Source organism: Athene noctua, chromosome 1 (genome assembly GCF_965140245.1).
Source record: "Athene noctua chromosome 1, bAthNoc1.hap1.1, whole genome shotgun sequence".
Lineage (NCBI taxonomy): Eukaryota > Metazoa > Chordata > Aves > Strigiformes > Strigidae > Athene > Athene noctua.
The window spans coordinates 173,098,230-173,125,252 of NC_134037.1; the positions used below are offsets into that span (position 1 = coordinate 173,098,230).

The window sequence follows — 27,023 nt, forward strand, 5'->3', positions numbered from 1 at the left end:
ATTTAACCTGAGACATCCAGCATTATTCTTTTTCTTTATTTTTTTTTCCTGTAGTCAACAAATAACATATAGATAATTATTTAATCTCCTTTTATACTTGCAGACGGTTTGACAAATCTTTGGAAAAGTGGCGGCGTTTCCATTGTGACATGAAGGGCTTTAATCATTGGCTAACCGAAACTGAAGAGAAGCTGTCGAGAGCACAGATAGAGGCTGGAGACATGGGTCATATGAAAACCAAACGGTTTCTCCAGGTATGATTTGATTAAGCCGTTTCTGTTTTTTTTCTGCAGTGATTAGAAATTTGCAGGTCTGGGTATTCTGTATAGTTTTCAGTTCTTTTAAGGAGGATTTCTAGTGTTGAATAGACAGTAGCAATTTTGGTCAGATATTTTTGCTGTCCTTGTTAACTAAGAATTTTCACTAGTTCATTTAAAAATATGTTTTTTTAAAGAAGTAAAATATAGGATAACATGGTATATTGTGGTACTTCCATACTTACATATTTGGTCTTTATTTAAAGTGCTCATTAATTTCCATTTGATACTTATGACCAGCAGAAGTATCAGACTTAATTTTGAGATCTTGTGGAAGAAATGTGATTAACCACTGAGCTTTGCAAGAGATAGTCCATGAACTTGATATTCCTTGCAAGTACTGCTTATTTTGCCTGTTTCATGTTTTAATCAAAGAACCTTGAGGATGCCTTTTGTGAAATGCAGTGTGACAGAATAGTCACTTAGTTCCTATGTGTCCAGTTCCAATTTGTATGCTTTTCATCTTGCAAGCTCTTTGAGTATCATAAGGAAAATAATAACTCTAGTTTCTTGGTAGTTTATTTCATTTCCCTCTTGTATGATTGAAATGGTAATGGGTATGAAGAATTAATTCTAAACTGATGTTTTGAAAGTTGATAGGTTCAGCTGAATAACATGGCTTGACTAAACTCTGGATTCATGTTATAAATGACTACCTGTACATAACAAAAAAATTCCGTTAAGCTAATCAGCATTTGTACATTTGAATTGCTGAACTGAATTACTGGATTTCAGGTTGAAAGAAGTTACATCTATCTAATATTAAAGGTACAGTTTTGTCTTGAATGCAACAGTAATCTACATTTTAGCCTACAGTTGGAAAAATAACTCATGGCTTTTGAATTTTAATATTTAAAGTCACCTTTTTAAAATTTAGGCTGGTATTTCTTGACTGTAAAACTGCTGAACTGAAAAGGAAACCAAAACATGCAGTGCAAGTGAAAAAAAAAAAAAAAAGATATGACTCTTAAGTAATGCATTCAGCTGAATAGTTAAACTAGCAGGTAAATATTTTTCTGCAAATGACTATCAATGCTTTGAACACTAAAAAGTCTAAGATCTCGCTAACAAAATAGAATGTCATCAGGGAACTAAAAATGCTTTTCGTTGGCTATGTAAAAGGTAGCAGAGTTCGTGTCTTTCCACTGAAATATTGTCTCCCATTCTCCGTCCCACAGTTTTAAGCATTTTTTTGAAAAACATAGAAAATAATAAAGACATGAATATCTATGTGATGAATAATAACATAGCATCACAAAGCCTTACTCTTTCTTCTTTGCTTTGCCTCTGCTCCATTACCCTTCTCAGCACTATTCTGGTATCCTTGAGCAGCTTTGTATGAGCACTTAGAAAAAAAAATGGATCCATGGAAAAAGTGTTTGTCTCCTTTTTTCTAACCCCTTTCTAAAACAATATTTTATCTCTGAGACGAGGTTGATTTTTGAGAGTCCCCAGAACAAGGTAAGATGTATCATAGATGTTACTGGGTATGTAGCACATTTCACAGTCCCAACAGATTAGAAATATTGTTTTCTTGTCATCATTGAGAAGGAAGTTCATACTGAATTGAATATCACATTGTAAGACCCTGAGATAATGCCTCATTATGCAGAAGCTTAGATTTCAGTGTAGAACAAGACTCCTTCTGGTTTACATTTCCCTTTGACTGAGCCTCCCTCTCATCTGTTATCGATTTGTTATTTTCTTATGGAATATATGGGAATATTTTGAACATAGGTCTTCTGAATGGATTTCTACCAAGATTTTATTTTTGCAGACCAGGCTTTTTCTTTATTCCTTTTTCCCTTATGTTAGAAACTCAGGAACTCACAAATTTGTCTCTCAAACATTTCATTTAGTTCAGTACAATAGACAAAACTACCTTTCTAATGAAAAGTTACATAGTGTGAAAATATTACACCTAACCACAAGAATGCAGATCCAATGTTAATTATCATTAATTTGTGAAAGAATGTTTAGTCTGAAGTTGCATTGTTCCCATTCTCTTCATTGGTCCTTTCTTTATTTTGCTGGGTCTTGCTTGAAAAGTAATAGGCTTCTGTGAGGCTGACAGTAGGGATCATTAGAATTTCCATTAGGTAAACAGTTAAAACAGCTGAGAGTTTTGATTTACTAGATTAGAAACTTGTTTTATTAATGAGATCATGCTGCTTAGTGAACCATATGCAGAATTAAAGGGATTTGTTTGAAAATGCTTTCACAAGCAAGTGAATAGTCTTGTTTTCAACAAGGAACTGTTTTAGAAAAAAATTATACAAAACATTTAGATGTGTAATACTATTCCTAGGAAGGACTACTTTGGAAAAGTAAAGTTTAATGTGTTCATTAGCATTCAGAAAATACATAGAGTCAAATGTTAATGTAAAGTGAAACATTCAACAGTATGATTAGGTGATTATGTTAATATAGGTTTAGAGGTAGTTACATTATTTTAGGTGTTTTTGGGGAGGGGAGTTGTGTTCCTTTTTGCTGCACAATGGCATGATATTAAACAACATTTATGAATTATATATAATGTGAATGAAACCTCATAACAGAATTGCTTCATTTCAGGTCATGAATACTTAAATACTCCTTTTGTGAATTTTTCAGTGAGACTTCCTGAGAGCAGAACTTGTGGTGTTGAAAAGAAATATCACATTTCAGTTTTTAAGAAATTGTAATTGACTTCTTTTATGATTAGGAGACACAGGATTTAAAAGGATGTTTTACAGATAGCACATCATATAATCCCTTTAAAACATATCGAACTCTGTCTTGAAAGTAGTTAAAGATTTCTTTTGCTCTCATTATTCTGACTGAAAGGTTTTTCTGTCTCTTCACTCCTTAATGCTTGGTGACTTTAACTTCTTCAAGTTCCTGCATTTGTACTTAGTTTATTTATTTGTGTGCCAAGACTAACTTGTAGTTCAGTTTTATCTACTCCATGATGTTTATCTCCTTCCGTTCTCATAGGCTTCAGTCATTTTCCCTGTTGGATTTCATTTGGTAAACTAAAGCCACAGTTTTGTAATCTGCTTTCATATGATAGCTAGACAACTTGACTCTTATTTCCTGTTCCTATTCCTCTTTCTGGAGCATGAGTTCTCAAAATAGCAACTATTATCTAAACTGAAATACCATCCATACCATCATCAGGATAGCTCAGGTGCTGTATTTTATGGTTGGAGCTTACCATGGCCAAGTGTTAGAATATCATTTGCAATCATCTATCTAAAATTTATTTCATTTTCTTTCTTGTGATCTTCCTTGCAGTTCCAATCTACAGTCCATTTAATAGGCAAAAAAAAAAAAAAAAAAAAAAAAAGAAGTATAGGTTGTACTGGAAATTAATGCCAGGTTAATATGCAGCAAAGGGGGGGGGGGGGGGGCACAGGATGCAGGGCTGAGGGTGTTCATGTGCCATAAATATATGCTAAAAAGAAGAATTCTTCAACAGCTTCAGAACTAGACTGTCAAGTTACATTCCTGAATCATTACTAAGAATTTAAAAATAGTATTCTTATTTTAAAAATATAGAACATCCAGAATATTTGTTCTTTACACTGGTATTAAGAATTGCTCACCAGTCTATATTTAGTATCCACTTTTGGGTTGCAAGTTTAATTTTATTTAATTTTTTAAGTGGTGTGGGTTTTTTAATAGTAAAATAATTAGGTTCTGGGTCTGAATTTTGAAACCATTTCTTTGTGTTCCTGTTGTCCATCTGTAGTGACTGGTCAGTGATGGGTACATCCCACTAAACAGGCAAGGGCTGGACTTTATTTTCTATAATGTCATAGTTTCCAAAATATTGCTATTATATAATTAATTTATCAAGTATTTACTTTCATTTATAGGCATAAATGTTATGTTTATTTTTTTAAGGTCACAGAGGACTTTAAATGATCAGTAACATTTTAAAATTATTCGATGGTGGCCTTATTTATTATACTCAGTTTTCTGAGTATACAGTGGATATAGAAATTATTCATGACAGATCTCTCTTAAATTGTTCATACATTCAATTGTGCAGCATTACCATTTTAGATTACTTATCCAAGCCTGCAAAAGACTTGTGAGTGACTCATGCCTTTTCTAGACCTTCATTCTACTGCACTGTAATATCAGAAATGTCACATTTTTGTCTTGTGGTTTTTTAAAGTAAGGAGATACAGAGAATTGAGGCTTCATTGCTGAAAGTCATGGTCATGCTAATAATTTATCTCTTTTTTATCTAAATTGGATTATATGGATATTGGTGATTTAAAAACCACTAAATTTAAACAGTTTTTTCTGGAATACAGCACAAATGGAATCAGAGTATATGGGAAAAAAGAAGTATTTCAGTGCTTGAGGCCACATATTTTCATACTACAAAAGCAGAGTGGTAAGTGGGTGGATAGTTTACTCTGTTTTCCCCCAAATAGAACTTGTAAAACTACAAATTTTACATAGTAATTGTGGCTTTTAGATTTTGTATTTTAAATTTATTTCCTGCTTTACTGAGTGATAAACGTTATGCCAGTAATCTCTGATTATTCTTACTCCAGTTTGGATTCCATTTGGGTTCAAATGGTCCAATTTTGTTCCACCTGTTTCAGTTTTCACTAGTCTAAATAGTAGAAATGTAACAAAATATACTTTCTGGTCAAAGAGTTGTCCATGATTACTTAATGATTCTACAAGAGAGAGAAAATATAGAATGTGGAATCAATGAGAAAACTATTTAGCATTGTTTTAGAGGAATATTTAATTAGAATGATCATGTTACATACCACAATGTCCTTCAAATTGAAAGGGCACATCTGGAAGGATATATATCTGGCAGGAATGTATTATTTTTTACTATTTTATTAATACCAAAAGCATATAATCACTTGCTATTATGTTGAAAGCAGATTCTACAGTGGTTTTTTGTTGTGTTTTGTTTTGTTTTAATTAAGATTCTCCTTACAATTTTACACATCCTTAGTACTTTGACTAAATGTTCTGAACTGAGCACTACAATGTTCTAAATATGATCGCTAGCCTACATGAATGCAATTAGTTCTTACTTACATATTGACTGGATCATTTTTTCAGAGAAGGTTACTGGTTCTCTTTTTAGTGAATATGACCTGCTTACCAAACACCTCTGAGTGCAGCACGCTACTGCCCCTAAGAAAGAAAACCTAGACCCAGCGATATCCCAGGTTTTTGTCCATTAGTTTTAAGGCCTCAGTAGAAATGTTTCAAATAATATACATGAGTTCTGCATCAGACAACCTGGCCCTAAATGAGCAAAACACTCCTTTTTCTGGTTTAAGGTCATCCTAAAACAAATTAATGGGCCTTTCTTGACTGAAGTGTTAAGCCTTCATTTTCAGTTAATAAGGGGAGGACATCACAGTTCCTAGTAAAATAGTTACTGCTTCTTTCTTATGCCAAGCAAAATATTAAATGATACTGTAATCTTTATATGTAATACATTTCCGAATATATAAATTTCTTAAAAACTTTATTTCACTGTTAAAATATTCCTCACAACTGTTATTACTAGTGGAATTGATGAAATATCACCAGTTTATCCTCAATTTGTTGTCGAAACTTTTTCTTGTCATGTCAAGCTATGCAAAGTATTACTTCATAATTGTATCAGTTATTTAATTTTCTACTGCACACAGTTCTATATTATGCTTTATTCCTAATTAACTGTATCTTATTAAGAATTTTTAATTAATTGGTTACTACTGGTAGTTGGACATTAAAACATCTGAAAGCTATAACAAATAATAGATTTAAAGCTGCATGTGTGGTTCTGCCTACTTTTCCACCATTAGATGACAATTTGTAGCTTATATTTAGGTTTTATTGTAAATCCTAGTATGGTTTATATAGATAACCAAATTAAATCTTGTAAATAAATAATTAGGATGCATTTTTCAAACGTTTCTTTATGAAACTTTTCGAAATAAGTATTAGCACATGTAGATGCATAGTGACATAATTTTTATACATGAAAAGAATGACTAAACATGGGTTTTTTTCTCTGTCTTGGAGAAAACAATGTTTTTGGACTGGATCAGTCAAATTTTCTGGTACCTGACTGTAACTGCCTCACTGTTTGGGGGAATTCCTCCTCATCAGTTCAAGTGGTTATAGACTACTATCACATGGGGATCTGGGAAAGAGACTGAGGCTTATACTCATTTCATAAGCATTTTTATGTGTGTATAAAAAATAAAGGAAACAGAACGTGCAATTTTTTCATAGTAATGAATTTGTTTTATTTTCAGGGCTAATATGGACATTTATAATCAGTGACATATACAGATAATACACACCAGATTTGGCAGATTTATTAATGCTTTTGCAATGGTATAAATAGAGTAGTTAATCTGACCATGTCTCGGAGGTTTTGGGAAATGAGTGACTAAATGAATGAATACTTTGAAGGAGAATAATATTGGTTCTTTTGCTAAAAAAATGTTTATCTGCTTTGCTTCCATGATTCTTTCAAAAGTACATCTCGTATTGCATCATAGATCACTGTATTATATGATTAAATCTGTGGGTGTTGATTCAATAGATGTGAAGATAAGACAAATTTATGAGACCTGAACAGGGTCAATTAACAACTGGTCAACCTGGGAGTCTTTCTAGGTCTTCTGATGTGAATAATTAGCCATTAAACCTGCTTACACAAAGCTATTGGGAAAGGTAAGACTCTCGGGGAATAACTTTCTATATATATTAGTTGTATAAATTAATACTGATAGGTCTTGCTGTGGCCCTTTTCAAGGATAACTTTATTAATCTTATTTGTAACCTTTCATCCCAAAATATTTTTCAAAGTCTATCCATCACATACAGCTTTTCATTACCATCTTATTTTAGACTAAAGCCATAATAAAGTAAAGCCATATGGTAAACACCCTGGACAAGACAGCAGGTTAATGTTATGTGGCTTTAAAAAGTGAACTGTTAAAAAAAAAAAAAAATAAATAAAATTGCATTGTAAGAACTTGCATTATGAAAACCTTAATATTTATGCAGAGCAGACAGCAAAGGATCAGCATTGGTCCTTAAACTGTCTAAAAAATACTGTAGCTACATTTTCTTATCCTAACTTTGGAAGTCAATTTTTGTCGGGTTGTGATGAACTGTCTTTTGTCTTTTGCACTTAGGTATTTTACACTGAGTTCCTTTTTACTGACAACCTTTATAGGCACCTTTGTGGAAGTGTTTGCTAATGTAAGGAGAGGAGTCAAGGGAGTTGGGTATGAGTTTGACTGGTGATGGGTGGATATTGAAGAATGGAGTATTTTACTATTTATTGTCCATTTCAGATAAAATTGTTCATTCATTTTTCTCCAAGGTGTTACGTTATATAGAGAGACAGAATGTAGCAGGCATGGAAATGGTAACGTGCTTGAGTTGTTTAAATAAAATGTTTACTTCTGCCCTGCAGCAAAGTTCCAACATGCTTCTTTCTTACTTAATATTTGGATGTGAGATCCATCTCACCAAAACAGGTCCATAGTAGGCATCTGTAAGCTTGTAATTCTGATCTTCCTTTGTAGACAAAGAATTAAAATAGAGACTTCTAGGCCATAGCTCACCTGACTTTTCTGAGATACCCAGAATATACGAAAGTGAACTGTGACTGTGTTGGATGGGTTAACTTCTCAAGAAAAAAAATGAATTAATATTTTATTGGTAAATTGTATTTTGTTGTTTGAGGGTTTTTTTAAAGAAAAGATGAGCAGTTATGAAAACATAAGACCTGAAAATATTTAAGAATTAATTTACTTCAGGTGTGCTCCTTCCTCCCTTGAATTCATATTTCATCAGGTTTTGAATATTCAGGGATTATGAGTACTAGTGAACCAGCACTGATGCTAGCAAGAATGTATTACAAAGTAATGTGCTCATGCTGAAATAAATATATTTTCATAATTGGACTAGACATTTTGCCACAGTACAAAGATAAAATTCACTGAATGATTCACTGCATGTAGTAGAAGAGAATAAAAATATTTAAATGAATTGTATTTCCAGTGTGTTCTGTGAACAGTAGAAGTATTGAAGCTAGAATTCCTAGTGTTTTGTGTTTTGTAGTTAGCTGTAAGTTCCAGTTGAAATATTTTCCGCAGTGGGGGGCTTTAGAATGTGTTTATTTTTTTGTGTGAATTCTCAGCTCTTTTCTAAGGTCTACACAGTACACCTGTTTCCCTGTAACTGACCGATACTATCTGGTTTTCTTTATTTTCTTGCCTTTTTTTTTAATTCATATAAATTATAAAATGTCATTATTTTTTATAATTCTAATCCTCTATCAAATTTGCTTAAAATTAGTCAGAATATTCAAAACTATGGGGGAAAGTTAGAGTGGAAGACAGACCAACAGGTAATCAGGGAGCTCTATCATATAAATTTAAACAAATCAAAGTAAAAACTGGATTAATTATTTTCCAAAAAGTAGTTTCTTTAAAACTATTCTATTTGTTTTGTTAAAGAGTTATCAAATACTTCATTACCAATCATTACTTGTCAGAAAGCGTTTTAGATGGAGACTGCTTTCTTTTGTCATGTTTACAGTTCCCTGAAGAAATCTGTTCTCAGATTTGTTGCTCACACCATGCTGTCTTGCAGTTGTGTATGCAATTAATTTTCTTTCTAAAACTAAAAACTAAAAAAGAAAAAAAAAGTCATGTTATTTCAATATGGCAGAATTTCAGGACAATATTAGATATTTATAATAGACATCATTTGATCTCAATCTTTTTTTTTTTTTTTTTTTTCTGTTTTACCTCTACAGGCAGCAAATATTATATTACCTAGTTACTCTTCTAAAAAATGAGCACAATACAGATATGCTGTACTTCTCACTCAAAATCTAAGCTTGCAATGGATGAAAAAAACCCTATGAAAACTACAATTTTTTTTTTTTAAATCTGTTTGATGTTTCACAATGAAAGTGAGACTACTACAGAAAAAAAAATCTTTTGTAGATATAAGTATTTTGCATTTGCTGAATATCTTCTAAATTTAAACAGTAATTCTGTCCTGATTCTGATTAATAGGAAAAATAAATATGTTCTTTTGCCACACATACTCAGACTGTTTAAAAGCTTCAATTTTTATGGAATGATTTAAGGATGTGTAATGAATTGGGGTGTGGGAAATTCCAGTTTATTCATTGATTGGAACAAGAATATAATAGACTGTTGTACTCATCATCTAACTATATTAAATTTGAGATGTACATCTTTCAGAATTTTGCTGATTTCAGAATGGTTTCTTGAGGTTTGTTTTGTTTTGTTTTCTAAAGAAGGCAGCAAACCCTTACAGTACATTAATCTGTACAGGATATTCATGTCAAAAAATGCTAGGAGAAAGGAAAGAAGAAATGAAAGAGGGCGTATTTTGAGCGGCTTTTCCAATACACAGTTATTACATTAGGATGGCAAATATCTGCCAGTTTCACAATATAGTGAAGTGTCTCACCATATCCCCTCAAAAGTGGACAGTTAAAGTCAGTTATTATTTGTCATTTTTGTGGAAATGTAGTATAACAGAATATTTATAGAGGTGATGTACTGAAACTGGTCAGGGTTCGGCTATTGGGGTGCTATTAGAAGTAAAATTAAAGTATTCAGAAAACAATTTGGTTATGTAATAAGAATGTTGCTGAACTGCAGTGTCCTGAGATGAGCAGAGGGCTCTCTGAATGTTAATGACCCATTAGTGTGGTGGAAATGGAAACTGTTATTCACCTTTGTTATATAAGACAGTCCGTACAAGTTTTGTTTTACTGAAAGCTGGAAATAGATGTTGATTCTTTAATATAAGTTAGGTGATCGGTTTTATTTATTTATTTTTCATGATTTGTTGGCACTGGATAACTATGTTCTATTGCCTTCCATAGCAAGACAAGGTGGTTTGCTGTTCCCTCTTAGTGGCTAAACTCTAAGAACATACTAATGCCAGCTACCGCTTTTCTGCCAAAATATCTATATATTTATGTCTCATTATGAAGCTCATCCTGTGTCCTATGGTTCAGCCCTTACAGATGTCTCAAATGAAAACCAAATACTCTTCCATTTGTCTAGCCTTTGTGGAGTCATTAGATCACAATTTATTTCTGGAGACTGTAAGATAAACTAAAAATTCTGATCACAAAAATTTTATTTCTGTACTTTTGCAATAAACATGACACCTATCCGAATTAGTTTGCACAAGACATTTTTTCTTTAGCAGTTTTTTTTAATATCTGAAATGGAAAAGATCTATTCTTTACCTTATATGTAAATCATTGAGTTTAATGGGAGTGTTTGCTAATATGTGTTTATGTAATACTTTTAGTACTGCTATTTTAGTAAATTGACACATTTAAGAAAAAACACAACTAGGGGTATTTTGTTATAAATGTGTCTGAGGCTGTAAACAGTATGAGAAACTTTTGTTTGTGCCTTCAAAGTCAAAAGCCTTTTTGGAGGAAACTTTTTTTTTTTTTTTAAAAAAAAAAAAAAAAGCAATCTCATTTAGTATCAGATCAGAATCTTTCCAGAGAGCAAGATTCTTTCTCAATTCAGCTAAACCATTCAAGAGCTTTTTGTCTTTAAATAATCTACCGGAATCCTTAGCGCACATTAAAATCTCTTCTAAATGAATATTTGGTAGCTCTTGTATAAAAGTAGAGTAGGTCTCAGGAACCACTCTGATAACACAAAGTACTATTGTGTTTTCTATTAGATTATAAAGGCTTCAGGACAAGGAGTATTTGTCTGTAATTGCACATTGTCTGGGCAGTGAGGCTTTAGTTTTAGCTGGGCTTTCTCTCAAGAGGTCAGAACTAGAATCACACTGGTTTTAAGCATCACATTTGTGATCAATACAGAACAAAGAGTTTAGGAGTAGACTGAAGATAGTGATTGTGATTAGTTTTAGTGATTTTGTGATTTATCTTGGTGATTTTGGAATACTGTCAAAACTGCATACTTAAGTTAAAGTGGGTAATTTAGCATACTGCACCTATAGGATATATTATTTATGTAGTGTTTTGATTTTTGGAAGACACAGCAATCTCATTTATTGTGACTGACAATATCTTTTCTGACTTTTGTCAGCCCTTACGCTACTACTGAGTATTATAGGATTTAGAGATGCAGAGCAACTCAGGCACCTAGGAAGGTATCTTGTGATATTGGTGCAACCCTTAGCTGCCTCATATAACGCCTGCTCTGATACTTTCTAAATTTACTATCACTACATTATTTCATTACCTCTTTTGTAAGTGTAACGCCTTCAGAAATGGTTCCTGTTACACAAGACTGATGATTCTCAAAACCCTTCTCCAACCCTGTCGTAAGCAAAGCTATGTGAGAGTGCTTTTGTGTCTGAATGCTCTGCAAGATGACAACAGAAGTGATTTTGTAAGTTTGAATAATGCAAAGCCTTTGCCAAAATATCAAGTCAATGAAATTAGGCTGATAAACTTTGTGTTCATTCATTTGTTTTAAAAAAGAAAGAAATGTAATGACCCAAACTGTAAATATTTTGTTTTAAAAATAATAATAGGAATACAATCCAACAGTTAACTCTGCTGACTTGATGTTTTTGCTAGAGGAACTCATGCCTTTGGAGCACAGCAACTTTGACAGTTTGAAAATCTTAAATTATTAAACAGCAAATATCAAATAGAGATAGTGTTTAGTGTAAAGCCAAGAGCTTGTTGTGTTATTGAGGTATTTTTATGTGAAAATTCTGTGGATCTGTTAAAATTACTACGGTAGTTTCTTTTATGATGGACAAGACTAACAAAAAAGGGACTTTATGGTGGCCTACTGTAGCCTTTAAGAAAGTTAGAGAAATAAATGTATTATCCTAATCATCATTTTAGTATAAATATTAATCATATAAAAAGGTGTACATTTATTGTATCTTTTTTGTTTCTCCAGAATCCCCAAAATATATGAAAGAAGCACTTCCATGGAATGTTTAATATTTCATATTAATAAATATTTGTTATTAAACTGAAAGCTAATAGTTTTAAATGGATACTTGTACTTCATTTGTATTTGAATGGCTGGTGACACTATGTCCAGGTTACCATGTTTTTCCACGATAGAATTCCAATTTATTTTTAAAAGCTACAGGAAACACTAGAATTCAAGTTTTCATGTTTTTTTCATATATTCATAGTCCTTGTTTAACTAAAGAAATTAACAGGTTTTGCAATACTGTTTAGTCTATGACTAAACCTAATGATTTTGCAGATGACTTGGCATTCCTGACTTTGTCCATCTTTTACAATATCTTTCTTGTACTGTAGGTGAAGAATTTCAGTTACTGCTATATTTGAGCAAAACGCAGAGGAAGCATAACCTCCCCAATTTTTTATATGCCTTAAAAGATTTTGTTAACTCCCTTGTCTGTGTCACAATAAAAACTCCAGATATAACTGATTATTTATTGCTTTTTTCTGTCCGCTATTCTCTTCCTTTCAGATATTTTTCAGAATTGTTGTTTTCCATTATAAGAGTCATCAAGGCTGTGAGCAAGGTTTGCATTCTTTATTCCTAGAGGTAGACTGTATTTTCAATTGTACTGATGCATGTACTGCTTCATTTTCTCTTGGCTATTAACTGTCTATATTTCTCTACCAGTGATGGTCCTCCACATTAGTCTTCTATATACTAATCTTCAAATTCTCTAAGAGCTTTATTCTTCATTCAGGGCTGATTTACACCCCCCTCAAAAAAACCCCACCAACAAACAAACAAAAAAACCAAACCAAAGCAAAACAAACACCCCAACAAATTTAAAGTAAGAATAGACTGCATGCAGATTTTGAGTTCTCTGAGACTCTAACAGATTTCCTGAAATTCTTGGAGACCTGTCAACGTTAATGCAATGTTTAGTTAAAAAAACATTTCTGTCTATGTAAGTTTTGAGAAACAAAGAACATTAAGAATTTAAAATTAGAAAAGTTAAGATTACTTAATAGATACAAACATTATTTTGATCCTGGAACATCAGTCTGGACTGAGATTAAATTGTAAGCATGCTGCAGTGAAAAGGAGCCAGTAGGAACATTGTTGTACCCTTATTTCCCGAGATAAGTTATTTTTAAGAGCAAATAGCATCCTTGTCACATTTTATTTTGATAAATCTAAAAGAATAAGTGGGATGAATTCAAAAATCAGGAAAGGAGGGAGGGCAGCACTGACAACAATGGATATTACTTGATGGAAGTCATAGTCCTGTTTGTCTTGGGAAATTAGAGAACTAATCTAGTGATAATATTGAATTCTCTTAGTTTCTTTTCAGATGATTGGTTTCTAGTCAGCTCTCAACAGACTTTACGCATTTTAAAGACATGATGATTTCAGGCATGACTCTTAGGGGTAACTTCAGTGCATTTTCAGAACACAGTCTTTGAACAAAACTTTTGTTCTTAATCCAATCTCTAACTAAAAAAATGCATACATCTTATATGTTGACAGATAGACATTATGTTTTATGATATATTTTTTCCTGCCTATATGGTTGGATCATTTGCAATAATACTGTTAGTGATTGGGGGAAAGAATAACATTTAGGAATAAAAATCATTTTAATGAAATGTAATTATCTCATGGCTGTTTGGCTTATTTGCAAGCTTTTAAAAGCATCCTAATCTACTTGACTTTCATATTGATATGTGTGATAAAAGCATGTGCTTTCTGGCAGCAGGACTGATTATACTGAACACATGGCAACAGGAAAAAAGCAAATGATAAGCTTAGTGGAGTTACAGTGAACATGTAAACTGAGGATAAATTTTACACTTAATGGAAAGACAGCAAGTGAGGTTATGTTCAGTATGATCTCATTAAAAAAAATGGTTTTGAACTATGTTATAATATCATGGACTTGTTGAGAGAGCTTTAAACTAGATTTGAAGGGGGAAGGGGACAAAACTGGAACTCCCAGACATAAGCCCCAGGTTAGATTAACAGAGTTTGGGGGCTGTTGTGCCAGCAATGACACTCACCCTGCCAGCTCAGTGAATGCAAGGGATGGAGACATGCAGCACAACCAAGATACAATGGATATTAATGGATCAGTAACTGCGGTAACACCCGTGAAAGGTCAGGCTGGACTTAGGACCTCTAAATGCGAAAAGGTGCTGGGGACACCAGCCTAGCTGAAGTGCATGTATACCAATGCACACAGCATGGGTGACAAACAGGAGGAGCATGAAGCCATGATAAAACAGAAAAATTATGATGTAGTGGCTATTACAGAAACATGGTGGCATGTCACCCATGACTGGATTGCGCCAGCTGATGACTACAAGTTCTTTAAGAGGGATAGAGAAGGAAGGAGAGACAGTGGGGTGATGCTGTGTGTTAGGGACTGTTACGATTTCTTTGAATACAAGTGTAGTGAAGACAGGGTGGAGTGTCTCTGCGTTAGAATCAGGGGGAAAGCCAACAGGGCAGATGTTGTAATAAGAATCTACTATAGGCCACCCAACCAGGACAGAGAGGTGGGTGAAATATTCTGTAGGCACTTAGGAGAAATCTCACGATTGCTTGCCCTTGTTCTTGTGGGAGACTTTAACTTCCCAGACATCTGCTGGAAATACAACACAGCAGAGCAGGACTGAATGTGTGGGAGACAACTTCTTAATGCAGCTCATGAGAGAACCAACCACAGAAGGTGAACTGCTGGATCTCCTCTTTGTGAACAGAGAACTGGTGGATGATGTGGTGGCTGGAGGCCAATGAGGGTGCAGTGATAATGAAATAATAGAGTTCTCTAATCTTAGAGAGGCCAGGAGAGGGCTAAGCAGGGCTGACATCCTGGACTTCAAAAGGGATGACTTTGTCTTGTTTAGGCACCTACTTGACAGAATCCCTTGGGAGATGATCCTGAAGGGTATAGGGGTCCAGGAAGGCTGGGCACTCTTTAAGAAGGAAGTTTTAATGACACAGGAGGGGGCTGTCCCCAGGTACTGTAAGAGAAGCCAGTAGCAGAGAAGACCACCCTGGCTGAACAGGGAGCTTTGGCTGCAACTCAGGGATGAGAGTTTACAACCTTTGGAAGAAGAGGCTAGCCACTCACAGTGATTACGAAGAGGCTGTGAGGCTATGCAGGGTGGAAATCAGGAGGGCTAAAGCCCAGCTGGAAATTAATTTTGCTTCAGCAATCAAGGACAACAAGAAATGTTTCTGTAAGTATGTCAGTAGAAAAAGAAAGACCAAGGAGAGTCTCCATCCCCTGCTAGACGCAGGAAGAAACGTGGTAACAAGTGATAAGGAAAAGGCTGAGGTGCTTAATGACTTCTTTGCCTCAGTCTTTAATAACAAGACTAGCAGTACTGAGGGAATCCAGCCTCCTCAGCCAGAAGACAGAGACTGGGAGAACAACCCCTCCTTGCAATCCAGGAGGAGACAGTCAGTGACCTGCTGCATCACAGACACACAGAGGTCTATGGGACCAGACGGGATACACCCGAGGGTGCTGAAGGAGCTGGCTGGGGTGCTCGCCAAGCCACTTTCCATCATTTACCAGCAGTCCTGGCTGACCGGGGAGGTCCTGACAGATTGGAAATTGGCCAATGTGATGCTCATATAAAAGAAGGGTTGGAAAGATGATCTGGAAAATTACAAGCCTGTCAGCTTGACTTCGGTGCCCGGGAAGCTGATGGAGCAGCTCATCCTGAGTACCATCATACAGCACATGCGGGACAACCAGATGATCAGTCCCAGCCAGCAGGAGTTTATGAAAGGCAGTTCCTGCCTGACAAACCTGATCTCCTTCTACGACAGGGTGACCTGCTTATTGGATGAGGGAAAGGCTGTGGATGTCGTTTACCTTGACTTCAGTAAGGCCTTTGACACCGTTTCCCACAGCATTCTCCTGGTGAAACTGGCTGCTTGTGGCTTGGACAATCGCATGCTTTGATGGATAAAAAACTGGCTGGATGGCCAAGCCCAGAGAGTTGTGGTGAATGGAGTTAAATCCAGTTGGCGGCCGGTCATGAGTGGTGTCCCCCAGGGCTCGGTGTTGGGGCCACTCCTGTTTAACATCTTTATTGATGATCTAGACGAGGGGATCGAGTGCACCCTCAGTCAGTTTGCAGATGACACCAAGTTGGGTGGGAGTGTTGATCTGCTCGAGGGTAGGGAGGCTCTGCAGAGAGACCTGGACAGGCTGGAGCCATGGGCTGAGGCCAACTGGAGGAGTTTCCATAAGGCCAAATGCCGGGGGCTGCCCTTGGGCCACAACAACCCCCAGCAGCGCTACAGGCTTGGGGAGGAGTGGCTGGAGAGCTGCCAGTCAGAGAGGGACCTGGGGGTGCTGATTGACAGCCGGCTGAACAGGAGCCAGCAGTGTGCCCAGGGGGCCAAGAAGGCCAATGGCATCCTGGCTTGTGTCAGCAATAGCGTGGCCAGCAGGGACAGGGAAGGGATCTTACCCCTGTACTCGGCACTGGTGAGGCCGCCCCTCGATTCCTGTGTTCAGTTTTGGGCCCCTCACTACAAAAAGGACATTGAATGACTTGAGCGTGTCCAGAGAAGGGCAACGAAGCTGGTGCAGGCTCTGGAGCACAGGTCGTACAGGGAGCGGCTGAGGGAACTGGGGGTGTTTAGTCTGGAGAAGAGGAGGCTGAGGGGAGACCTCATCGCCCTCTACAGCTCCCTGAAAGGAGGGTGCAGAGAGCTGGGGATGAGCCTCTTTAACCAAGTAACAAGCAATAGGACAAGAGGGAATGGCCTCAAGTTGTGCCAGGGAAGGTTTAGACTAGATGTTAGGAAGCATTTCTTTCCAGAAGGGATTGTTAGGTGTTGGAATGGGCTGCCCAGGGAGGTGGTGGAGTCCCCATCTCTGGAGGTGTTTAAGAGTAGGGCCGACATAGCGCTGAGGGATATGGTGTAGTTGGGAACTGTCAGTGTGAGGTTAATGGTTGGGCTAGATGATCTTCCAACCTAGATGATTCTGTGATTGTGGGATATACCCCATTATCTGAAATTCATTTATGAGCAGAATACTTGTAAAATGCATATATGCATATACTAGTCTGTATTTCTTACATCACCTCGAAAATCAAAATAACAGCATACAAGCATGAAATAATATTATAGAGAGAAACTCAGAATATAAGCTTAAATTCTCTTTCTAAAAAGCTCAAATATGTTAAAATTTATTGCTGTGTCTTTGAAGTGTCCTTATGAGTAATATCTGATGCAGAAAATAAAGCTTCAGTTAAAATGTAGCAAGTCTAGAGATTTTAGTTCCTACAATAGTGTGGAAGTTTTTCTAAGTTTTATTTTAAAATCAAAATGAGCATTATACAAGAACTCACTGTAATCTGGTTTATTATGCATTGTAGACCTGACAGAATTGTTCACAATAGTTAATACATATACTGTTTAACTGTTTTGTTTTGGCATTAGTTTCTGTGATAGACAGAGAGATAGGTATTAAAATTTTTTTAGAATTTTAGAATCCTAATTAAGCTGGTTTATTTCATTTTAGGTTCTTACCTTATCTATTATTCATAATTCTGCCAAGAGTACTTCTAGTAGTATATAATTATTTTTTTAGTTAATAGCAGCAGCTATTACATAACGTTGATTTAAAATCTTCTGTTGAAGACCCTTGACCTCAGACAATTTATCATGATCGCAGAAATTAATCATGTTAGCTACGCTTGATCTCATAAAGACAGTACAAATTTAGAAACTATAAACAGGGATAAGTAGTGATTTTGAATATTAGTGGACTGTCATTTCATAATAATTAGGCACATTAAGCAAGTGATGAAGCAATATATCAGTAGATAAAGTATTTATTTCCAAAAGTCTGCTGCAAAAATTCTAAAAAATAAAAAAGCAGCCTGACTTTAAAAAATTAAAAAATATTTTTAAATGTAAGTATGAAACTTCAAATTTAGACTATTTTCACTTTTGGCTATTCTACTACAGTTAATTCAATCCCTCTTGAGTCTGTCATTGTGCCATTATTAGATGGATTGTTGGATTTCATTTGACAATTCTATGTAGTTCTTAAGATCTTTGTTTTTCAGTATCTTTTTATGATGTCTAAGATTTTGCTGCTCTTTCATGCTATGACTTCTAGTAAGTGTTTTCAGATATTAAGGTTGAGAAAAATGGTTTTAAAATATTTTATATAAGAAAAAATCTAAAGAGACTCTAAGAAGTAGCAAAATAGAAAAATCACGATATTAGAAATTGAAATTAAAGTCCTATGCTCACCATTGATTTGTATAATACAGGTTTTAAATTTCTGGCAAAAAAAGAGAAAAAACAGGGCAAGTAAAGCCCTGTGCATTCAAAAAATTTCAGTCTTGCATAGCTGTGATTGCAGCAGTTAAAACTGCAGCTCTCAGTCGTCTGACATGAGAACATGGACCACTGATTTCCACACATTATCTGAATATATACATCTGACATATCAGTTTTGAACAATGACAGATCAGTACAAGTACCAACTTGAGTTTAGCAAATAGTAACTAATTTCAGCGTAAAATATGGTACGTGGAAGAGTATGTGGTTGTAACACAGATTGGGAATGATCCCTTTCTGTATGGAATTATTTCCAGAACACCTCTTCATCTATAAGTATGATTTAAAATAAAATAATTCCTATTACATTCTCATTACTGTTAAAGACATTCAGAACAATGATCAGTATCCATTCCATATTTCTAATCCCCTAAACACGTCACTCCAATGTATGTAATCCTAGTATGAGTCAGAAATCATCTGCCATTCTCTATCAAGTATCTAAAAATCATCCAATTGTCATAATCAAAAAAATTTGGGGGGATAATCTAGAAACCTATAACATTGCCTCCTAGCAGATTATCCTGTTGTCTATTTCAGAAAATGTCTTAAGGTATGAGCTATAATCTAGCTCCAGAACTTTTTTTTATTCATGCTTTACCCGAAAGTCCAAAAATCATACAGAGGTTAGAGGTTCTTCACTGTGTTTTATGCCATATTATTTTTTTTTCTTTGTTATATGGAGTGACATTATGGATGGTATTTTGTCCGATGTTTTTGGATGGTATTCTGTTTAAATAAAATCAGTGCTGAAGAATTAAGTTTCCAGTGGCTTCAGTGCTTTTCTCTTGCAGTTAAGTGAACTTAACAGTTCAGATCTGAGAGTGAATTTAGTTTACATGTTTCTCTGTGTCCACAGAATACTACGCAGAATAAAATTATTCCCAGTTCTGTAAGGGTATTTCCTAACAGTCTTGGAACACAGAAAAAATATTTAATAGTAAGTATGGTTTTGAACAGTCAGTTTGAAAATGCAGCACAACAATGCACATCGGTTTTTGTCTGGAATAAGACCAAATTTGATGAAAGCTGGGCAACACCTTCAGTATCCTTTTTTTTCTGCTAAAAGTTTTAAATTAACTTCTGTAAACAAGCAGATTTTTGTTAGTCCAGTGGGACGTGCTACAAAATGGATCTTCAATTCAGAGCCAGCATATTGTGATTAAAAGTCCCAGTGAGGTTCATATTTCTTTTTTTCATAGCACAGACTGGACTCTGATCTGTTTATGGCTCCTGGGAGAACCATATTGTAGTATAATTTTCACATGTGAATGTAGCACTTTTTATACCTTGCATAAATCATTCTTTGAAAAAAGTTTACAAGGCTATATTGGAAGCTAAAGCTGTGCAAGATACACACAATATGTATATGAGACATACTCAGATATGACTCTAAATCACGTAACACCAGGCTGTACAGAAAATATGGTGGAAGAGGCCAGAAATGAAAGCTAAGATAACTATTAGTTTAGAAAGACGATTATGATTATGATTATGTGGAAACAATTTCTTAAAGTATAACAATATGCTATGTTCAAATGTTTGACTTTTTCCCAGAAGTTTTGTGTGTTTCAACATGCACATGGATGTTCAGTTGATTTCTGAAAGTTAGGACAATGCACCATTGAGGGAGGGCCTAAGTATTCACATTTTTTTCCTTGTAGCAAAATAGTAGCATCCCTGGAACTTTTAGTCCAGATCAAAAAAGAGACAAATAAAATCTCCCACAACTACGAAATTCTAGGAAAGGCAATTTTTATTTTAAATTAAATATATTCCATGGCAGGACCCAAAGCAGTTGAAGCTGATGTGCATACTAGTTTAACTGAGATATTACAGGCAAAAGAATCTCCTGCCAAATGCAAAAGCTACCAAAACTATTGGGCTATCATTTCCCATTGCTACAATGTGTCAGCATGCATAATTATTGTTTAGTTGCTGCTTGCCATGCATTGCTACCACTTTCACTTCATTATTCCAGAAGATGGTTATAGTAGAGTTCTGAGTGAATATGATTGTATGTACAGGCAGCACATATGGACTCTTAGCACCCTTGTTTTATTTGATTTTTTTCCTTCTACCTAGGCCTTCTTTTATAAGATTTCTGGATATCGACTCATAAATGACCGGTCAGGACATACCATTAGTATTTGGCAGAAATTTGTCTAGGAATCTGGTCTCCACAATCTATCCTTCACAGGATAACCAGAGTTTTGGAAGACTTGGTCTTATGTGTTACCACTGGGCCTGAAAGTACTTAAATGGTGTCAAGCAAGGCACCAAAAGTTAAATATGAACTGTCAGCTCTCCCTGCAACTCATTCATGTACTTCCATAAATTAGTATTATGGTCAGCAGTACAAATGTAGTCTAGTCTCTTTCAGTTTAAGAAACACATGGCCTATGAAGAAAATCTCATAAGATAAAATGTAGAACTCAGGGTTTGGGTTTTTTTCAAACAAAAGTAGGGAACTTTACCTATCTAGGTTAGATTTATTGTTTATCTATTTGAAAATGGCTTGCTAGTTAAACAGGAATCCTGAGAATATGCTAAGGCATAATAAAAGTAATTTGAAACCTTAGCACTTCCTAAAATGAGCATTAATGGAAGCACAAACAGATGATTTTTCAGTGTGAGGTAGCAAGAAAACACACCTCTCTGGAAGTGAACATTAGAGTAAGTCCATTGTCAGATTTGTCTTTTCATCTTATCTTTCTATGTTCTCCTAGAAAAGATCTACTTCTACCATGACTGCTATTTGCAGTTAGCTGAAGTTAGCTGAAGCTTTGAAGAAAACAAGTTGTGGATATTTGAAAGTCATGCCATTAGGGTTCTTTGCAAAAGTTTCAGGGACTCTTTTGCAATAATATAGCAGCCACCTATAAAGCAAATATTAATCATTAATTTGGGGTCAGTCTGTATGTCTTTTATTTTCAGATAGTCAGGGCTGAGAAAAGCAGGACTTCACCAGAAATACTTACAGTAGAAGCATGTCTTCAGTTATTTCCATTCTGTCGTCCTCGGTCAATTCTAAAGCTTGACAGATGGATAATTAGGTTTTTTCTTTAGCCTTTTTTTCTTTTTCCCAGCTTTGTTTTCCTCATTTGCTCTTACAGACTCCTAGGGTAGGTCTGCAGTGATGGAATTAGTAGGCTATTGACCTTAAGGAAAAAAAAGAAGAAAATTCCCTTATCCCCTGCAGACAATGTTTATCATTAGATGTTTGTTTAGAGAGCCAAAAAAAATATGCCAAGATTAGTACAGTTTCTGAAGCATCTTGGATTTAAAACAAACACAGATGCCTATTGCCAAGAAAGTTGGTAGAATGATGACTATCGCTTAGGTCTCATTTTGAAGAACATTTACAGAAGATGATTGTTACCATGATACAGTGAATGTAAATGTTAACTTCCTACTCTCCAATAAATTTAATGTCTACGAAAAGCAATATAGTCTAAGAAATTTTCAACAATTATGTGTACATATAAAACCTCAGAGATAAATTTGGATTTTATCTTTACTTCTCAGTCTAATCTACTCAGACAGAATGACAAAGGTCCATTTGTAGACTTTCCTGCTTTTCTATTGAAAACAGAAGTATTTTCAGAGTTTGTTCAGGGAATTGGTACTACAGAAACAATTACTGCATTTTTTTTTCGGTATCACTCCTCTATAAGAGTAATGTTATCATATAAAAGGTTTTGGCTTGGTTTTTTTTGTGTGTTTTTTTTTTTTTTTCCTTTTCTTTTTTAATAGTTGTATAGGTCACGGTCAACCTAATCCCAGAGAAGGAGAAATTTTTCCTGTTACATGCAAAACTGCGTCGTTCAGTTAGCATTACCTATGGAATGAGAGTGGTATATAAGGACTTGAATGACAAGGCAGAAATTGGATTACAAGTGAGTTTGTGTCCAGGAATTCTTCTTTCTTAGATTAACCCTGTCAGTTGGAAATTGCTGTTTTCCTATCTGAAGAAAGGGAAGGTTCTCCTATAGTTTTCATGTATAACAGTCCTACAACGTTAAACGACAAATGCCTTGTGAGATGAAGAGTATGCTCAATCTAATTGTTAGGTGCAATTAGTTGAGCTTTGGCTCTGAATGGCTGAAGCTGGATTCTTTTTCCTTCACAGACCCTAGGTAGGAAGTCAGCAAATACATTTTAGTATTTCTGGTTGGTGGGAACTATCAATTTTAAATTAGTGCTTCGTTAAGTTTTCTGCAGGAAGTCTTTACTGTAGGTGGAATAGATGATCAAAGCACAGTATTCAAGACTGTGCTGTAAAAACATTAACATGCTCAAGCAAAGCTTATTCAAAAAGCAAAGCAGTGTGCAAGTATTTTTGATTTTCCTTTTTTTCCCCTTCAAATTTTAATACTAAATGCTTTCTTAAAACGTTTGTTTTCCTAGTTCAGCAGCAGCAACTGACATTGAAGCCCAATTTATTTCATACATTATTATCCTTTTCATAATACTAAGTTTTGAGAAGAATAGGCCTCCCAGTAATCAGGCTTGGGTAAGACCTAGTGCATGTTTCACCCAAATCAAACTTGAGGACAGAAACATACTTTTGTTGGTTTTGTTCTGGAAGAAACACTCTAGTTTTATAAACTTCATTATATTTTTCTAATCTGAGGTGCCCTCATTGGGAAGATAAAAAAGGGAAAAAAAGTCAGTTTAAGAGATGTAGGTTTTAACACAAAGTTTAAACAGCTACTTTACTTCAGATTAGAGATCTGTAATAATTACTGGTTGAAATCTTCTGTATATTTCGATGACAAATAGATTGCAAACCAGATGAACTAAGGTCAGAGAGATTTATGCTTAATGCTTTATGCTCGGGACAGTGAGACTTTTATATTTACACTAAAGAAAGAAGTTTCACTTTACAAGATACATACTTGACATGAACTTTAGATTACTCACAGTTTTCCTTCTAAAACTGTATTAAATGATAGATCTAATTGCTGGTCACTGTAGTGCATTCATTATAAAAATAGGTGACAGATTTTGAAAACATTTATCTACTAAGGTTCAAAGTATGTTGTGATTATAAAAAATAAGTAGTGAACATAGGTAATGTAATCAAAATGACTGTTTGTTAGTTTGATTACATTACATAAAAGGGGTGCCTACATCAGCTTTTCCCAATAGATGCTGTTGGGGAAGATGCAAAAGTTCATTAGTTTTCACAAATTAATTTGGTTTTGTCTTTTCCACAAATTTCTTAATTTGTTAAAAACTTCCTTCTGTATTCTATATTTTCAAACAGCTAGTAGAGAACTACTGACTTCTGACTTTACAGGATCTTTGTCGTACTGAAAGCATTCAGTATTAAAATTGTTGCTTTGGTGAATGACACCAATTGCCATTTCATGATATATATCTAACATTTGATACAGGCCAGATTTCCTCCATTTTAATTTCTGTTTGTTATTTCAATATTAATTTTTATTTATTTACTTTAAATGTATTTTTGTAAGCAATTTTATTAAAACATAAATGATAAAAAGTATATCATTTTTTCGCTCTATATGCACAGATCCATTGATTTAATGACAAAGTCCATTGAAGATAGCCATTTTTCCTTGCTATGAATTTCCAAGTTACTGTGGCAATCAGTATTTTTTCAAAATTCATGAATTATACTAACTTAGAGGAAAATTCTGAGACCATACCGATGTGTAACATGTCTAGAAGCTAAAACTCTCATGTAGTTATAGTCAGGGAAAAGACTGTGCTTGAAATTCAAGGAACACAATTGTTAAACATGAAAACCATATTCCTAAAATGCTCCGAACAAAAATTACATACATTTAAATATTTTCTATGAGGAAACTTTAAAAAGATTATAAAGAGGAAAGCCATTGCAGTGTACTGAATGCAAAGAAGTATTTTCATTTGTTTTTAACACTGATACATAAGGTGAGATTCATCTCACTTAACTTTGCACATCTACAGTATAGACAGGGGATCATTCTGAACTCCATTTATAGCTAATGGAAAGTAATAGGTGAGACAAAATTCATCTATGTATTTTAAATATGCCCATTAGCATGAGACAGATTTTGCCTAGAAGTATCTATTTGCTTCCATTTGCTGTAGAGTTTAGATAACTATCTCAGATACAGAGATCTGTGCTGTGGATGGGAGAAGTTAGATATGAGGTAAATCCAATTGCTACATTTTCCATAACTTTGGAATTGTCTTCAAAATTTATCTTGAAATAAAATGTGCTAGGGCAACAAAGGCGTAAATAATTTTTTTTAAAGTTAATTGCTGTCCTGGGAAAAGATGGACTGCAGGTGGATGATGGAAAATAAGGACTTGTCAGTACTGTTAGATAACAAAAGGTAGTGCAAAGTAAAAATTTAGGGCAAGATAATCAAGGTTGGTTGTCAATTTATGTGTTGGTGTTAATTTTACCTAAGATATTAGGAGAATGGGGGGCACTCATTGGCTGTGATAGTGGAAAAGTTAGAGTAAAATAGATCTGGAATACCCTAAGACTTGTCCTCCCCTACTGTTGAAACTAAGGCAGAACTAAGAAAATAGTTGTGCCTTTCAAATTACAGGGGGAAAGATACTACTTCTAGTATATCTTCTGGCATGTTTCATGACCCTTATTGGATGAACTTCCAAACTCTCATTAAAAAATATGTCTGCCCAAGACACTAGGAAAGGTGGGAAATGACAGTGTCTCAGTCTAACAAAACAGATCTTCAGCTGAATCATTACTCAATTTTAAATTTAATTTTATGGTCTTCACTGGTGTCTACATGTAAAAGACTGTGAAGTTGTTTTCAGTAACAGCAGTTCCCAAGGCATTTGGAATTTATATAGTCATCTAGTATCTTCTTTTTCTGTTTTGATCTAACGGAAATTTTTCAGTGAGTCCTTATGGACTGTATATACACAAGAAACATGGAAAATGGTAAATCTAATTCACTTTTTATATAGGCTTTTTCTATAACTGTGAATTTAATTTTCTCCTTTTTTCATTTCCATGATCTATTCTGCTGTATTGTACTTAACAATCTGCCTAGGGTATTTTGAAGGTTAAGGAGTTAATGTTTCTCTTTTGGTTTCAAAATGCAAATACCATATAAGGTTTCATTCACACTAATAAATTTATAGCTGTGATGTATCTTTTTCTGACATTGTAGTGTAAGTGATACAATGTCAAGTTTACGTTTGACCTTGAAGATGCTCAATGACTCTTCTGCAGCTTTTTTAAGATGGACAAAACCATCTGTTATCTGCAATTGTATTATCTAGCCAAACTTTGGTAGTATCCCTATTATGATTTCTCTTCAAGCCTGTAACAATGAATTTATTCAACTGAGATGCTATCTGTTTTTACTCACCTTTATAATACTAACACAGCACAATTATTTCATTTATATTTATATTTATATATATATATAACTTCTCAAGCCCAATTCCAAGCTTTTATAAGTAATAAAGGCATACAATAAGAAAACAATTAGATAACTTTTAAAATAAATTGCTAGAATATCCTGTTTATTTCATTAAAAAAAAAAAAAAAACAAAAACCAAAAACACAAAAACACAAAATAAAAAAGTTGTTGATGTTTATTTCATTAGAAGGACACAGCAAAGATTCCAAATACAGAAACTGAAAAAATATTCATGACACTAGAAAGTTATGTTGAAGAACTATAGACACTTCAGCAGAAGTGTTGGGGTTTTTTTAATTGATATATTAAACTGTTGTCAATCATAGATACTTTCAAGTAATTAAAAAGTAGTTTGCATTAGCCATGCCTGGAATTCACTATCATCGATATGTTAGCTAATTAGACTGAGAACAGAAATAGGAGTTACGAAGTATGGTCTGTCTTTTGTATAACAATTATTTTCTCTGTGATATGAAATACAACTTTTCACTGATGACCTACACTTGTAATATTCCAGCTTGTCACACTAGCCACAGCTATGACACAAATAGAACATGATATACTTTCTGCTCCTGAAAATGTGGAGTTTCTGTAGCTGCTTTAACTGACTTGTTGCTGTTGTTGGTGACTAACTCAGAAAAGAACCAGAAGAAAGAAAAAAACCACCAACAAAACATGAAGAATTTGCCTTCAGTGACTTAACTGGCTGTAATTTGAATGGCATTGTCTTTACTGTAAGATAAAGCCTTATAGTCTCCTCCATGTGTGCTAGTTATAAAAAGCAGATGATTTTTTTAAACAACCTTACATTCTGCAAAGAGGCAGTTGAATTATCACTGCCTTATTCCTCAATCTAAACCCATGTTTTCCTCTGATCATATTCATGTCATCATCTTTCAGCAATATGTGCAAATTTTTCATATTGGATACTCCAGGTA

The 27,023-nt window shown here is 34.6% G+C and overlaps 1 protein-coding gene across 8 annotated transcripts in view; it reads left to right on the top strand.

The window, feature by feature from the left end:
• DMD (dystrophin) overlaps positions 1–27,023 on the top strand; it is a 1,208,865-nt gene that overhangs the window by 597,670 nt on the left and 584,172 nt on the right. For all 8 annotated transcript variants that reach the window (XM_074905425.1, XM_074905436.1, XM_074905445.1 and 5 more), the window contains one exon: positions 104–254. In XM_074905425.1, the coding sequence (XP_074761526.1) occupies positions 104–254 (151 nt within the window). The remainder of the gene's footprint in view (positions 1–103; positions 255–27,023) is intronic.